At 42.3% G+C, this 17,776-nt stretch overlaps 1 protein-coding gene across 3 annotated transcripts in view; it reads right to left on the bottom strand.

Moving 5' to 3' along the window:
• Positions 1 to 17,776, bottom strand: part of MACF1 (microtubule actin crosslinking factor 1) — a gene marked incomplete at its 5' end in the record, with an annotated part of 306,545 nt that overhangs the window by 40,870 nt on the left and 247,899 nt on the right. The window contains 9 exons of one of the 3 annotated variants that reach the window (XM_080921390.1): positions 754 to 960; positions 1,695 to 1,936; positions 2,597 to 2,681; positions 3,617 to 3,943; positions 4,274 to 4,433; positions 5,894 to 6,060; positions 7,944 to 8,114; positions 8,300 to 8,461; positions 13,142 to 16,513. In XM_080921390.1, coding sequence (XP_080777516.1) covers positions 754 to 960; positions 1,695 to 1,936; positions 2,597 to 2,681; positions 3,617 to 3,943; positions 4,274 to 4,433; positions 5,894 to 6,060; positions 7,944 to 8,114; positions 8,300 to 8,461; positions 13,142 to 16,309 — 4,689 coding nt within the window. Of the gene's footprint in view, positions 1 to 753; positions 961 to 1,694; positions 1,937 to 2,596; positions 2,682 to 3,616; positions 3,944 to 4,273; positions 4,434 to 5,893; positions 6,061 to 7,943; positions 8,115 to 8,299; positions 8,462 to 13,141; positions 16,514 to 17,776 lie in introns of those variants that run through there. The other 2 variants (XM_080921388.1, XM_080921389.1) reach the window with 2 other exon arrangements.

Consider the following 17,776-nt stretch of genomic DNA (forward strand, 5'->3'; position numbering starts at 1 on the left):
TTTTCCATCTATCTAATGCTAAGATAGCGGTGCTGCACACCTAAACCCCAACTTTCAGCAGGCTGAGGGCAAGTGGAATTTAAGGCTAAGATGGAGCTACATAGTGAGATCCCATATAAAGGAGGTGGGAAGCCGGGGCTAGAGAGAATAGTACAGAGGTTAAGAGCTCTTTCAAAGGACCTGGGTTTAATTTACAAAACCCACGTGTTGGCCCTCTTCTAGTTTCTTTCATTTAAAGATTTATTTATGTATGTGAGTACACTGTAGCTGTCTTCAGACACACCAGAAGAGGGAATCAGATCCCATTATATAGATGGTTGTGAGTCACCATGTGGTTGTTGGGAATTGAACTCAGGACCTCAGTAAGAATAGTCAGTGCTCTTAACCACTGAGCCATCTCTCCAGCCCCCTATTCTAGTTTCTTTAGTAGCAGGTATAAACATGGTGTAGACAAAACACCCAAATATATAAAAGTAAAACAAATGAACAAAAATCCAAAAACAAATCAATTAAAAAATATAGCTTTAACATAGGACTCTTCTTGCAAGTTTTTCAGTGTACCAAGTGGTTGAATATTTTGGTTCTAATCTGGATCAAACCTCTTCCAAGTTCCCATTATTAAAATTAAAGTATGTTTGTTCTACTTATTTTAATCTCATTATTCTTCTCGAGTCTGTACTTATGTATGTTATAGTATGGACACCATACATACAGCCCGTGGCCTAAAACAGCACACAGCATTACAAACATTACCTGTTGTGATCTCTGAATAGCAGCATCGATTTCATCTACCCTTTGTCCAACAGTGTCACTGACCAGTTTGTACTGCTCGTTGGCGTCAGACACAAGCTTATCCAGTCCTTCTCTGGCTCTCCAAGGCACCAGCTCTAGGAGCGCATGGCTCACCTCATTCACTGTGTCCAACACCAGCCTGTGCTCCATGACCTCCTTTTTCAGTTCCTAAGGAGGAAAAGGTTTTCAGGCCATACCTTGCTAAATTAAGCCCAGCAGCAGCAGTGTGTGTTGGGGGGTGGGGGCGGGGGGTTGGAGAGCCTATCTCCAGCACACATCCCAGCAGGGCACTGACCTCCTTCCTTCTTTTCCTCTTTTCTTGGCTTAACATTTTCAATCATTTTGAATCCTGACTTTTAGCTTAGTTGCTGCTTACTTACAACTGTCTGCAAGATTTGAGGCACATTGTCTACTTAGACAGCATTTCTTTCTAATCTTTAATGTTCTAACTAAGGGCATTTAACATAAGAAATACCCACATAGAATTTCTGTGCATCCGGAACTGCATTTGATCCAGCAGCAGAATCAGAAATAACTGAAGCACCTCCCCCACTTATTCCTTTCTTTGCTTTGTTATTGTTCTTTCCCTTCCAGAGCCCTCATCCATCTCCCTTGCCTCCTTTTCAATTGTCTTCTGGTCTCCAAACAGCGCCCCCTTTTACACAATGAGGTAGAGGTGAATTAGATGTGACTCAGCAAGCCAACTTCCTAGGCACCTGGAAATGGACTTCTTTCTTTTTCAGACTAGTCTTATTCTTATCTTTATGTAAAATCTTATTGTCATGAGTAAACAAGAGAGAAAGTGGAGGACATCTGGTTTAGTTCTAAGGTAAAGGTGAGGAAACATGATTCAGATAAAGATGAAATCTCTTTCCCTGTTATAGTATAAAATGATGGCTTACCTTTTGCCTTTGCTGAAACTGGGGTATTTGCTCCCCTGTGGGAGACTGTCCTCCACTTGCTGCCAGCTCCTCCTCCACCTCCCTCAGCCACCCAGTCAGCTCTTCATATGTAGAATGGAACTTGGTGGCCAGCTGCCGGGCTTGTTCTAATGTTTTGAGGGCCTTGGAGCTAGTGACTGTGATGTCTGCATAACGGGTCTTTATTCCATCCAGCTTTTCCTGGATAAGTAACACCTCCTCACCTATGAAAAACAGCACACCATGTTCACATGAAGAAGCTTTCTGGATGGAGATTAAAGGGGCCCTTTAATTCCGTCTTTAAATTACAGCTTACATGTCAGATTCTTGCTATGTCCTGACGTCACCTAAAATCCCAAACTGAGGGTAAAACTGGAAATGAACCCTAACCTCATAAATCATTTCTGAGATTAAGCTAATAATCCAACTGGAGGTGTTTCTAGATGTTCCCAAATGTTTACAGACAATGCTGGTATTCAATATAGTAGATGGTAGGAAGAATTGTCATTAATAACCAGATATGAGACAATTAGTCTTATAGTTTTCAAAAGTTTTAACAGCAAATGAACACGTCACCAGCTTCCCTGGAGCATACACAGCAATATAATCAAATCAGGAAGACCAAGTCTCCCACAGACCAAGAGGAGTGGTCAATGCTGGGTGCTTATGATCTTTAAGATACAGAGGTGGGGCTGACAAGATAGTTTAGAGGACCTGAATTTGGTTCCAAAAAGCATATGGTTCATAAAAACCTGTAACTGCAGTTCCTCTTCTGGCTTCTGAAGGCACAGGGTACACATGTGGTGCACATATATGCACCACTCAAGACACTCAAAACATAAAACAGTTTCAAAGAGGTCTATGAAGTACACTTTTCAAAGTACCTGTAGTTTGTTTTAGAAGAGCCTGACCATTTTTAATAGCTTGATCTACATTCTTCTTTCTATTAATAATCTCTTCATTTAAAGCCTGAAAGGAAAGAACAGCATTAATTTCAAAACTATGGTACAACAAAGGGAAGAACTCTGAGAGCTTTAAAAACACAACGCTAAAGAGATTAGTGGCTCAGTTCAAAAACAAACATTTGATTCATTCATTTACCTCTTTGTTTACTCTATTAAGGACAACTAAGAAACGGTCTGTAGGTAAGCTTTTTTTTGTGCTAGATGAGGAAAGATTTAGAATGAAATCAACCAGTATTAAACTTGAACACAAGAAGGTTAGAAATGAAATAACAAAAATGCCCATTATATCTAAAATAAAGAGACTTCATAAAGTAAACTGAAACATGGCTGGAGAGATGGTTCAGCAGTTAAGAACAGGGACTGTTCTTCCAGAGAACCTGGTTTAATTACCACCATCACCACAAGGCAGCTGGCATCCACCTCCCCACAGATCTGACATGTCTGGCCTCTGCACTGACACACACATATACACAGACACATAATTCTAAAAATATCAAAACAGGCATATTGTATAATATGAACAGAATCGCTGGGATTTCAGAAACTTTAAGTTACAAGTACACGATGAGATTATGGATACCACTCAGATATATGTGGTTTTGTTACAGAATGCTCTCATCTGCTCAAATGAAAACCCACTGATCCATTGATGAATTGCCCAATGTGCAATTGAGACAGACCCTGACTCTAACCTGAATAATCTAAAATCATTAGTTCAGCTTGTTAAATACAAGTATTTACTCATGACCTATCCAAAAAGAATTAGTACCTAGCAATAAGTCAATTATGCACTCTTATGTATAAATATACCACACACACAATAAGTTGAAGTGTTTGGAATGAAAGGGAAAAACGAAAAGAAAAAGAAATGAAAAGGAACACATATCGAAATGACAAAATAACTCAGTAACATAACTATAAGAATGAAAACACAAATACCAGGTGGTCGGCATGCTGTTTCTGCAGGACTTCCTGTCTGTAATCCTTTACGAACACTGTACTGAGCTTGTCCTCAACCTCAGCCAGCCAATTGAGCACCTCCACCTCATCCTCCCCGAACAGTCTAGCATTGAACAGTGCCTGCTCAAGCAGGGATGCTTTCCGACAGCACCGGTCTTGAATTTCACTGTATCGGGCCCGTAATGAGTCTAGCTTTTCTGACATGATGCCCTGTTCTGCCGGACATGTCAGGGAGGAGAGGGACTGCCCAAGTTTAACTGCCTGGTGCACATCTGCTGCATGGTTTTCTATTTCTTCCTCTAGAGCCTGGAAATCCAGATGGAAAAAATGAGTAACAAAAAAGTAAATGGAAAGCAGACATGAAACAATGAGTAACAAATAACAGAACAAATTAAAATAAAAACCCACCTGCTGCACACCAAAAACAACATAAAAAGTAACACATAAGCTGCATTTCTCCTCTTTCATGTTTGCCTAGTAGTCAATGTCTACTTTTACTCCAACCCAATGTAACTTTCCCAACTAGTAATATGACCTCATCTTAAACTAAAAACTCTATAAAGGATCTTCTAGAGAATGCCAGCACCTTTTCAGCTTCTACCTCTGGTCCTTTTCATCTACGGCAGCACTTCCTACCTTGTGGCGAATAATCTGCTGGTGTATTTTGGCAGTCTGAGTGCCAACAGGTTCCGAGTTAGCAAGCTTTTTCTCTGTGACAGATAAGAAGTCAGAAATAGGCTCAGCTGTCTCATGGAATTGTTTAGCCAGAACCAAGATATCTTCCAGCTGCTTTTGCCTACACAAATACATAGAACAAGTTGGTCAGACAGAAAGTCACGTTATAAGTTATGTAGTATTAAAATTCAGTAAAAAAGCAGTCTTTACCAGGCATGGTGTAAGTGTTCACAGTAAACAGAACACACATTACTAGCAGTACTACTTTGCAGCTGTAAAAGTTTTCCCAGCACCACATTTCCCAGTGACTTTCTCTAAGGTGGGCAGGATAATTACCCCATAGTTAAAAGAAAGCTAACCCTGATGGCTTAGACAAAGATGTCTAATCACCTTATCAGGCTAAGGATAGAAGGAGTTCTTCTAGCACTCTCCCTCAGAGCACACTGACACACACCAGAATGGAATGTATTGTGTGCATCACCTGAACATAGGGCCATGATAAATATGACTCAAAGGAACCCAAACCAACTGTTTTCATGTCTTATTCTATCTACTCTTGCTGTCCCTATATGTGAGTTAAGAGAATATTTGAAAACCAAAGTAGTTTACTCCTGTAGGCTAAAAGTCCTTCCTCAGTTTCAAACATCCAATTAGGCTTCTGACAATTTCAAGACAAATTTAAGACAAACACAGATACTTTATAGGTCACTTGGAATCTTAAATTCTATACAATGTCAACATTAAACTTGAGTTTTAAGTATACCATAAACTAAAAATGAGAGAGGAAGCTGCCTTAGATAAAAAACTTGGAAATAAGCAACTGACCCAAGTGAGCACCAAATTAGTAATGAAATGTCATAACACCGGGTTCTGACCCTGAGCAGACTGAATGTTAGCCGTTTTAAAAAGCCTGGTACTGCTGAGGCATGCAGCTCAGTAGCAGAACTCTGGACCAGCATTGATAGAGTCCTAAGTTCAATCCTTGGTATGGGGGAGGAATCCTTATTGTGTGATGTATTCTGGTAAAACTTTACTTAACATTTTCTTTATCCAAGTTACATTTAGCAAGCCTATTTTATTAGAAAATACTCTCCAATGCCTATATATTTAACAGTATCATAGAGCATCTTAGAATGTAAAAAAAAAAAAAAAAAAAAAAAAACCTATCAAGTATCAGTGTAAACTAACAGAAAAAAGACATGTCAAGTTTCAATTCCGACCATTAAAACACTGTTTATGTATGTGGAAGGAGAAAAACAAAACAAAACAAAACAAAAACAAAAACAAAACAAAACCTGCTTCAAAAACCCAGACTGTCAGTTGGCTAGAAGGCAAGGGGTCTGCATCCATTATTTTCAACTCTGAGGCAGGACCTCCAACACTCATATCAAACATCTCTGACCTCAAAATCTGTGAGCAATTAAAGCTTAGTTTCTGAGTGTGGTATGTGGATTATCTCTAAACACTTATCACCCATCAATAAAAGCCATGGAACACTCTCCAAAGCAATACATGAATTATCTAAGAGCTTGTAAAGCACTTCAGTGACTACAATCCTCCAAACATATCTCAAACCCTTACCTGGCTGCTGCCTTGTTGAGGAGCTCAGTCCATCTACATTCAAGACTCTCCAGCTGCCCAGTGATTTTCTCTCTGTCAGCCAGCTCAGCGGACTGGGCTATTCTGCCTCCTTCTGCTTGAAGCATATGCACTGTGGCCTTTCGATCATCTAGGAGTCGCTGGAGCAACTGTGGCATATATGTATAAACAGAAAGGAAAATAACAACAAAGGATCATTTAAAAATAAACCCAGAGCTGGGCTGGTGGTGCATGCCCTTAATCCCAGCACTGGGGAAGCAGAGGCAGGTGGATCTCTATGAATCTTGAGGCCAGCCTGGTCTACAGAGACCCTATCTCAAAGAAAAACAAACAAACAAACAATCATCATGATGAATCTGAAGTTTAACTGAACAACGCAAAGTATGTGAGATAGTACACTTCCTGCCATGCCCACTCATTTCAGTTTTTAAGTAGTAGTACCATGGCTGTCACTGTATCACTGACAGGTAACTTTCTCTGAATTAAGAGACAAGTACATTGGCCAGAAATGGTGGTGCATATATTTAGTTCCAATACTTAGGAGGCAGAGGCAGGAAGATCTCTGAGTTCAAGGCCAACCTGGTCTACACAGTAAATTCTAGGTCAGCCATAGAATCTCAGAAAACAAACAAGCAAAAAGACAAAAGCACACAGAAACATCATTAGGATCTGAAATGACGGATATGTTGATCAGCTGAAGGCAGTCGTTTCACAATGCACTATATACATTTATCAAAATGTCATGTATTCTGTAAAAGATTTCATTTGTTATATCTCCCCTCCCAAAAACTAAACTAAACAAAAAGAACAAAACTTCTTTTAAGATAAGCATGTTTTTAAAAAAAGCTTTTATCCATTGGTGTACATTCATTATATATATACCTGGTTATTTCTGAAACATGATCAATCCTATGTAGTCAAGGTTAGCACTATAAAAACTCTATAAAAACTATAAAAAACTATAAAAACTCTATAAAAAAAAATCCTCTTTCCTCAGCCTTCCAAGAGCTGGTTTTGCAGAAATCTGCCACTATGTGTGGCATAAAATAAGAAACATTAAAAACAAAACTACATTGAAATAGAAATTAAACTAACGCAATAGGTAGAGGATTGGGGAAAAGGAGCTCAGCTGGCACAGTGCTTGCTCAGTATGCATCCCCAGCATTGCATAAACAAATCGAGTTTTACACTTGTGATCCCAGCACTTGGGAGGTGGAGGCAGGAGGATCAGAAATTCAGGGCCAGTCTCAGCATTATCATGTTCCAGACCAGCCTGGGATACATGAGACCCTGACTCAAGAAAGTAAAAGACTGTTGAGTTCTAAGTCATAAAAACATTTATCTGTCTTCCTCTTCCTGTGAAAGAAAGGAAGGAAAGAGTGAAAGAGCCAGAAGAGATAGTGTGTGTGCCCAGTGCTGACATGCAGACCTGACATGCTGTCACTAAGTGTTCTCAGCAGCTGTGACACAGATGATCTGATAGAGTTAACAATAGATGGGAGAGAGAAAGACAAGTTTTTCATCAGTACAGCCACTGGCAGGGTATTTGTGCTCCTGTGAACAATTTTAGTGACACTCACAAGGTCTCTCTCACAAAGCAGAAGTAGGGGGAGGTAGGAAGACGAAGAGGATGAGTAGAAAGAAGAGAGACAAGAGAGGGTAATGGAAGGTGAATGTGATCAAAGTATATTATGTACATGAATAAAAGTGTCATAATGAAACCCATTATTATATATAATTAACATGCTAACATTAAACAAATATAGATAGACAAATACAGTAAATATAGGACAACTTATATATGACATTCAATATTATCTTAAATATTGCTGATCTTACAATAACACATAAACAACTGTGTAACTTTCTCAGTCTAAGAAATGCCAGAGTGAAAATCAATTTCCATTATTCTTCTCAGGAGGACACATGTAGGTTACGTTGTACTGACACTCTGGACTTGCTCCTTAAGCTATAAACAATGTGTTGTCTGTCATTGTCCACTTCAGTTCGCTGTCCCCATCTTCCGACTTACCTTCTGTTCCTGGATTTGTGCTTTCACCACTTTATACTCAGCAGATGGAGGCTTCTGATTGGCTATGAGCTCCTCGGTGTCTGTCAACCAGCTGAGCAATGGCTCTAAGGCATCTTGAAATTTCCCACAATGTAACAAAGCCTCCTGCAGCTGTGCAATTCTTTGTGCAACCTGTGTCACAGGTATGGAGAGCTCAGTCAAGGAAGGAGACACAGTACTGTGTTTAAACTACTACTAACCCATTTCGTAATTGTAGATGGCAACAATTAATTTTCTTGGCATTTAGTTTCAAGGGCAATCTCAGGTCTAAATGTCTTTTTAACCCTTCCAGTCCCACCTCAAGGTCACCTGCTCACCTTTTTATTCAGTGTATTCCATCGAGTATTGATCTCTTCCATGTCATGCTCTAAACCTTGCACGTCACAGTTCTTTCCTGCACTCTGAATTAATCCCTGGCCAAGTCCATTCACCTGCTGCAATTTCACCTGAAGAGGATCTACTTGCTCTTTCTGAAACATCTGGAGAATTGCAAAGAAAAGCAGATTTACTAGAAAGAACATTAAACTGTCTATACCACACATAGTATCTGGTTATTCTTGGGAGATTTATGATTTAACAAAGGAGGACAAGGAACAAAGGGGAAATGTAAGCATCAGAACAGTGAGGTAGCAAGGAGACAAGTGGGTCTGTTTCAGTTACATGTCTTCTTATGTACCCTTGTATGTAACATACACCAAGGGGCAGTTATAGCACTTGTTAGGTCTTTAATCTAGTGACTTGGTTTCCTCTTTCAAATCAGTTGCTTAATTATTAATGCTAAAAGCTACAGGGAACAGTGAAGTATTAGCATTAAAATACTATAAAAAATGCAATGTACTTGAATCCTGAAAGGGAACGATGCTATCAAATTACAAGTACTTAAGTTCTTGGAAAATACCATGGAGAATAGCAATTTGACTACTGACAACAGGCAGCACAATTTCCTGGCTAGGATGGGTAGTAACTCAATCAGTCAAAACAAATCAGCAGTGTGAAAAATGCAAAGCTCATAGCTTAATACCCTTGTGGCCATTTAACTTCAATCTGTTTCAGGGCCACAGACCACATACAACCAGTCATCTTGAAACAGTACTCCCCTGTCTACAAGAGGAAATGCGCCTATAACTCTGACACATGTACCAAGTAAGACAAAGGTATTTAAAATACAAGCCTATATAATCCCAGCACTTAGGTGGAGGCAGAAAGGTCAGAAATTCATGATCATCATCCAACTGCTTTCTTACCTTGAACCTAATGGTTCCAAAGAAACAGTACCTCTCATTTTCTCAGTCCTGCAAATCTACTTCTTCCTAAATCAAATCCTAACATTTGTTCTTGAAATCAATAATTTACTATTGTCTAGTTTGTACTTAATTGTATAAATCAGAATCCATGTCATCCTGGATAAATGACACACCTTTTGCCACAAAAGCCATCAAAAGGTCTTATTTCCACTTCCAAAGTATTTAACTCTATTGTCTCCAAACATACTTTGTCAGTTTATAATGATATATTTACAAGAGCCACTTCTGGGCTTCATGTCTGACTCCCACATGTTACTGTAAGGCCCACAAGGGCAGGCACCACACCAGTTCTATTCACTGCAAGAGGCTAGGATCTGGTACAAAGTTGATACTCAGTAATTATTTATTTCTTGAATGAATGATTCCTTGTATAGAAATTGCTTAGGGGAAAGCAAACAAACTCCTGACAGATCTGCCTATCAGCCGGGCACTCAAACACTGAATTGTTGTGATGCTTCCCAATTTTTGCTTAAAATGAGTTTCTTGGCTAATTTTAATTTTATGGAAACTCTACTTCGTTTAAAAGGTTGCCCCTCTTCTGACTTTTTGACTGTAAGTAAGATTGAGGGAACTGGGGCTGCTCTAAGTAGCCTGAGGTCACAACACAGAAACAACAAAGAAACTGACAATTTGCTTCTTCTAACCATGTTCTTGCTAGTATCTATTATGAAGTTTATATTTAAGAACAGAAAGTTTATATTTTTAGCCAGGTATACACATATGCATTTATACATACATAGACATAAGCTCTGAAGCATTTTACTCTATAAATCAAATTCCAGGTTATGATCACTTGTTGAGTCCAAAAATATCTCTGCACAGAAACAATAAGTTCCTTTGCCTCTAACCCCCACTAAAGGCCAGGTCTGGTGCTTCCCACCTCTAGTATCAGCACTCAGGAAGTTGATGCAGGAGGACTACTATAAGTCTGAGTCCAGCCTAGGCCTACATGGTGAATTCCAGGCCAGCCAGAACAGGACCTGTCTCAAGACCAACATATATCAGAAACACTCTCTATATAAAAACTAGAATTTATACAACCTTGGAAAAAAGTTTTCCACTTCCCACGGTGCACACTGGGCAAGTACTCTATCAATTAGACACACATTTACCTCTGAAAAAATTCTTTAAAAGTCCAACTAATAACTATTTCAGTAGTGTGTCTCTTCCTCTGTCCTCCCTATCATCATTTATAGCATAGGCTACCCCATTAAAAATTTTATTTATTTATTATATACAAGTACACTGTAGGTATCATCAGACACACCAGGAGAGCACATCAGATTCCATTACAGATGGCTGTGAGCCATCATGTGGTTGCTGGGATTTGAACTCAGGACCTCCAGAAGAGCAGTCAGTATTCTTAACCACTGAGCCATCTCTCCAGCCCAGGCTACCCCATTTTAATATAGTCCAGACTGACCTCAAGTAGCCCCCACCTTAACCAGGTGCTCAAATTGTAGGTACTCATTACTACTCTTGGATTCAATAAATATTTTCAAATTAGCAGGTGTGTGGTGGTGCATACCTTTAATCCCAAAGCCAGAGGCAGGAAGATCTCTGTGACTAGCCCAGTCAACACAGAGAGTTTCAGGCCAATCAGGACTACATCAGTGACACTACCTAAAATAACCCCATTTCAAAAAATGACAACTTTTCGAGGATAGGGTGGGGGGTAAGATGGGGGTAGTAGAATGAGAGGGTGGGATGCAACCATTTCCTTCTCCTGTCATCTTATTAGGCAGTAGTTCATAAAATGAGAATCTCCTATACCTGGAGGGATCCTTGGAGGATTACATATCCCAGAGAGAGACCAGTATTGAGGATTTCTCTAAATTCCTCTATATGCTAATCAGATTAGTTCTTTTTTACATTTAATCATTTTTTTACTGACTGCTGCTATAGGATGTATACCAGAAGTATATCATATTTCAAGAATGCCTGCAAAAGGAACTGTTCTGTCACTGGCCTACTGTTCTAATTTGAGGGGTGTCTGCAATCTCAGTTATCAATCTTACATTCCATGAAACCCAAAATCAAGATCCACCCACCAGAAAGACAACAAATTCTCACCTGGCAGGAAGCTACATAACAAGGTAACTGTTGAACCCAAGAGGATCAACCATCACCCAGGTAAGCAGGAGGATTTGCAGTAATAAATTTTTAAAAAGATTTATTTATTTATTATATGTAAGTACACTGTAGCTGTCTTCAGACACACCAGAAGGTCACAAACACTTCCTGTCATAATACTTTCACCATGTGGGCCCCAGGCATCAAACTTACGTCAGGCTTAGTAGGAAGCACTGTTATCCAATGGGCCATTTTACCAGCTCATCTACCTTTTCTTCTTTCTTTCTTTTTTTTTTTTTCTTTTGAGACATTGTCTCCTCCCTCTCCTTGCTCTCTTCAGACACACCAGAAGAGGGCATCAGATCTCATTACAGATGGTTGTGAGCCACCATGTGGTTACTGGGATTTGAACTCAGGACCTCTGGAAGAGCTGCCAGTGCTCTTAACCTCTGAGCCAGCTCTCCAGCACCTGCAGCAATAATTTGTTGCTATAGAAGACTCTGCAATGAGGTAGATGAGAGAACCTATCTTTTGTATACCCACTGATATTATAGAAAACTGATCTTCACTATTCCATTAATAGTGACTACTGTGAGTAAAAACTGTTCTGGGACCTGAGGATTGGGTAAACCCAAATGATGGACTTTAGGAAGTGAAACAGTGCTTCCCATATATATCCATGTCCACAGTCTGTTGTTGAATAACTGTAGAGCTGAGTGTATCAAATCAGGCCTGCAATCTCAGCATTTAGGAGGCAGAGGCAAGAGAATTTAGAGCTTGAGAGTTACAGCAAGTTTTGTAGGCAAACAAAACAAAACAAAACAAAACACTAAGCTAAAAGGTCCAAGAGGATATCCTGGTAATGCTCTCATTTTATAGGTCCAGAAACAAAGGCCTAAAAGAGGAAAGTGACTGGGCACAGAAGCAGTTTGCAAGACGGCAATAACTGCATACTGAGTTTTCCTAAGTATCCCTTTAAGAAGCACATATTCTTCAGCCAAGTTTTGATGGCAGTGGCTGCAAATTCCTTTAACCCTAGCACTCAGGAGGTAGAAGCAGGAGGATCTCTGTGTGTGTGAGGCCAGCCTGGTCTACAGAGTTTAGTGTCAGGACAGAGCTACACAATGAAACCCAGTCTTGAAAAAACAAAAAAGCAACCCAATCCACCTCATCCACACACACATTTGTATGTTTTACACTGTTTTCACCTAAGCTACTTCTGTGTTATCTGCAAGTCTACTTACAGGATGAAGGGAGATGGCCAATGGTTGAAGTCTCCTGCTGTGATACCACTGTTGCTTCATCCTTACAATAACCTCAGGGTTCTGCCTTCTTTACCAAGTGAGGAATCTAAGACTCAGGACACCTCTCATTCAGAGGTCAGGGTAACTCTACTTAACCGCACATCACTAAAAACACGAACTTTCGTATTTTAGGAAACAGGCTTGCTATATTTTCTTTTCTTTTTTTTCCCAAAAGAGGAATAACACTTTCCTGATAATAAGCCTTTTAAAATTTAAGCCAACATCTATTTACAAATGTGTTACTTTGGCTTCTAATATATGTAAGTAAAAATTGAATACAATTTTACACCAGAGAAAATGAAGATACTTTCCCCTCTAAACTCTATAGGAAATCTAGAACTAACAAGCCAGGGGCAGAATATTAACAAAAGACAGGAGGGCGTACCCAGGCCATCACTCGTTAACACCAAGTGAGAGAGCTTGCAATTCTCACTTTACACCCTAGGCCTTTCCTGCCAATGAAATGAGCAACAATTACCTCATGTGAATTTAATCCATCAGTTGCAGCCAGAGGCACTTTCCCATGTAGCATTGTGCCAGGCACCTCTTTTATTCCAAATGCTGAAGAATCAAGGCCTCCCTTGATCCACATTCCAGAAGAGGAAGCATTCTCAAGAACAGGAGTTTCATCTGCACTGGGCACTGAATCAGTGTGGGTAGTTCCTTCCAGGAAGGTTCCACCAGGAAAGAAAATTTCCTTAGCAGGCACTGCAGTAGCTAATGGAGTGGCAGACCATCCTGGGATGGACATACTAACCACTTGAGTATCAGGCTTCTCTGGGGTAGCTTCTTCAAGGGCTGGGGCAGCAGATTCCTCTGGTATAGGCCCTGCAGGAGGAGGTGTGTTACACTCCTCTGCAATAGATACCATAACTGTTGGAGTATCTGGCTCCTCTGAGGTGGGCCCTGCAGGAGTTGGTACAGCAGCTTCCTCTGGGAGGAACACTTCAGCAGCTTGAGTACCAGGCTCCTCTGAGGTAACAGTCTCCACTGGAGGCACTTCCCCAGACAAGGCTGCAGCCTGTTCTGGGGCTGCTATTGCAGTAGCTGTAACATCTTCCCCTTGGATCGGCACTATTGGAGTAGCTAGAGCAGTTCCCTCTGAGGCAGAGGCTTTGGCAGCAGGCCCCTCCAAGGCAGGCAATGCTACAGCTGGGATATCCTCTCCTGGCATGGGTACTACAGCATCCAGGGCATCTTCTACCATGGGTACCACAGCAACTGGGGCAGGCCTCTGTCGACTGGGTATCCATTCTTCTAAACCTGGTACAGTGTTACTGGCTTTGGTGATTTGTTCCTCCTGAAAGATGTTCAGGGTCAAATCTAAATCTCTCATTTCTATCTCCCCTTCCTGTGATAAAGCCATATTCAGCTGAGGTTCTTTATCATTCATTGTTTCTGCTCCAGCGAGTGGGTGTAGACTCAGAACCTCTGACTCAGAAAACCTCCTCTGGAAGTCTGTAAGAAAATGTGCTAGAGGTGCATTCCCTAAAAGCTTCCCTTGACAATCCAGCTCTTTTGTTTCACCATCTTTATCACAAACTTTCTCCATGGACAATTCACAAGGGTCTACACTTCCCAAAGATGCCAGATTGTTATCTTCTTGACTAATTATAGCTCCTTTTTCACTTTCTAACTGAATCTCATCGGTTAATAAATTTGAATCAGCTGATAACACCTCTACTTCAGATCCTGAGGTAACATCTTGTTCATAGTTAAAAGCAAAATTGAGAGGGGTTCTTTCCATATACTCCTCTACATTCTTCTTAGTCTGACTGCAGTCTACCTGGGACAAGTTGCCATTTTCTTTGGCTAGCTCAGAGGCAATAAAGACTGGCAGGTTTTCTTCACAAGAGGCTCTGAGATTAGTGTTCAGCAATCCTCTCGTGTCCGGCTCTCCAAGTGGCTCCAGATCAGCCAGAGGCTTAAATTCTCCACCAATCTTGGGGCTAAAAGGCACTTTTTCACACTCCTTGCTAACAGTGGAGGTCTCCTTCCTGCTATCAGGGTGAGCACTAAGTTCGACAGCTTTAGGCACCTGAGAAGATTCCAGGGCATTGCAATATTCACCATCTAATCCAGTGTCAGGGTCCTTTTTCCTCACACTTAAAAAACCCACATGCTGTTCCTGTTCTAAGGCAGCTCCTGGAAAATGACTGACTAAAAGTGAATCTTCTGCATCCTGGGTTGGGGCCAGCCCTTCAGAAGAGGTCTGACTCAGCAGCTCAACTGAAGAAGTTACTCCTTCTTCACATAAACACTCCTTCTCAAGTTCAAGAAACATTTGTACAGAGTCTGTGTCAGAGAGCTGCTCTGCTTCAACAGGGCACTGGGGCCCTGGAGTCAGATCCTCTAGCCCCTGAGCAGGTCTGTTTTTCATCTCATTGCTATCTTCACCTGCAGGCACACAGGTGCAGTCAGGGGGCGTATCCTCAGGAACAGAAGCAGGTGGATCCCTCGTTGGCTGCAGGTCAACAGAGCAGCACATCTGATGAAGAGCAAAGACAGCTACACAATCAGATCCATCCTCTACTGCTGCTACTGTGTCTGCTTGGTCCCTTTCTTCAAAAGGATCAGCCACGCTCATCTCCTCATTTGTAACCTCAAGACTCTTTCTCTTCTCTGACAATTTCTCTTCCTCCCACTCCTCCTCTGCCTCCATCATGATCCATCGCTCATCCTCCTCAAATTTTAACTCAGACTCTGTTTTTTCTCTCAGGCTAGGTGATATAAGCATATGTAATGCTGGATCCAACAGCTCTTCGCTCAGACAAGGAGAGAGAGGTGGTAGTTCCACAGTGCAGGCAGTATCCCCAAGGGGGTGCTGCTTCTCACTGAAGCCTCCCTTGGAAGAACTTTTAATGGCTCTGGGCCAGGTTGCACTTGAGAGTCTGTGCTCCTGCATTTCATCTGTGTTACCACTTGCTGCTGCAGCTTCTGAGTCTAGAGGCTGGAATTCACGGGGAGAGCTTTCACTGGGCTGTTGGAATCCGAAGTCCTGGCAGCCTCTCAAATTTTTTACATTTTGCATTTCTGGAATATCTACAGATTTGGACATGTGTTCCAAAGTAATAGACTCAGATTGAGGTTCCCTGTGGTCAAAGTGACCAGAACTTTCTGTCAATACAGAACTGGATTCTTTTTTTTCTTGCAAGGAAAGATTTGAAGCACCAGCTTCTGAGACTTCACTGAGAGAAGCCTCCATCCTTTCTGCAAATTCTGGGAAGTTGGGTGGCATGAAGGACTTCCACGATCTCCTGTTAACATTATCTTTGCGCTCTGCATTTGGCCGACGTCTGGGTGGCACAGGTGCTGACTTCTGTACATCACTGCTTAGTTTTAATGCATCAAATATTATCCTCTCATCCAGCTTCTTGCTCTCCGGCACTCTAGATTCAAACACATTAGATGCTGCTCCTAGTGTACCATTGCTGGATATGGTGCTCCCTTCCATCTTCTCCATGGTGCTTTTCGACGTCTGATTAAGTTTTGAACCCTGGTCAATCTGCTCATTTATCCTCATTGTATCGTATATAGACCGCTGTGGAACATAGCAATCTTCTATATAACCATCCTCGTCTTCCCCTTTACCCAGGCAGGTGGGGTTCCTCCTTAAACAGTCTGGCCTGCTAAGTGGCTTACCCATACTTTTTCAATAAAGATGAACCATCAATCTTTCAAAAGTTTTTTTCACAGGTTCTCTCAAAATACATTCTACATGAACTGTAAGTCCTTACATGTTTATACTCCAAGCCACCAACTGCATCTGCCTTCCAGAAAGATCTGGAAGTTCCAATTTGAAACCATTCTGGGAGAAACTCTAAGACAAACAGGTTTTTCCTCACAGGCCAGCAGCCTCATAATTGCAGACAGACAAATATTATTTAATCAACAAGCATAAAAAATTACTTGTATGGCTTCTGGTTTTACTTTTCTAAGAGTACTGCCCTTTCAAATTCAGCCAGAAAAAAAAAAAATCACTTGATATTGACAAGTCTTATCCAATGTCTAGTTTCACTTGATTCTCACTGAAGCTGAGTTGGAAGCAGAAATTTTATACCAACTATGTCCTTTAATAACAATGACACACCCTCTCTAGTTTTCAAGTATGGTCCAAGCTCCTAAGAATTCCTTTCATTTTATCCTGTGTTCAGCCCTGAAGAGTCCAGCTGGTCTGAATTAGCCATTCGTCCTCTCTAGTTGGGGTGTTTGCATTTGAACAGGGCTGGTCAGCGGATATTCCTGCAACTTTAAACACAGGAAGTCCTTCATTCGGGGCCAGCTTGGGGCTTCCTGTCTCCAAAACATCATGGCATTGTTGTGGCTTCCAAGCCAACACGGTACCGTGGCCACAAAACAAGGCGAGTGGAGGCCCACTATAGGCCTTTCAGAAGGCGGGCAGGCTGCGGCAGAGGCCAAGAGACAGTCTTAAGGACTCACTTAGCACCGCCCGCAAACCCGCGCCATGCCTCGCGCCCCGGAGGGCCAGGGTCGCCTCACCGCAACCTTGCAGGTGGCTCCCGGTGGGCCGGCCTTGGGTCTAGCGCTCAGGAAGTTAGTTTGTTCCTTCGGCAACAGAAAGTCCCGTGTCCTGTGGGCGCCGCCTCCCCGGCCACTGCAGGTCTCCGGCCCCCAGCCGCCGTGTCGTGGGCTGCATGACAGGCAGTCGCCTCTTTTCTCCACTACGCCGCCGGCCCTGCAGCCGTCCTCCCCGCCCGCAGCTGTCACGGTCCCGGCATGCAAACTTCTGGCCGGGAACAAAAGGCTCCGCTCCGGCCGCACGAGGGGGGCGAGCCCGCCTCTCTCACGGCGCGCGGCCCGCTCACCCGCCGCAGGCTGGAAGTGCTCGGGTGGCGGGCGGATCTCCTCCCCCTTCTAGCCCCGCCACTGCCGCTGCCCCGCCCGGGCAGCCCCCTTGGAAGCCCGGGAGCGCGCGGCGCGGACTGCTTGGGAGGAGGACGGGGGCGGGGCCTACAGTGAGCCCCGCCGGGAGGGGAGGGGGCGGAGGCAAGGATTGGAGGCCAAGGCGGCGAGGGAGGGACTTCCCGGGGTTGGTGCGAGGGACTCCAGCTCATCCTTCACTCCCTCTAGTTCACTCCCTCCATGCCCGCGG

The sequence above is a fragment of the Micromys minutus genome, assembly GCF_963924665.1.
Source record: "Micromys minutus genome assembly, chromosome: 9".
NCBI lineage: Eukaryota > Metazoa > Chordata > Mammalia > Rodentia > Muridae > Micromys > Micromys minutus.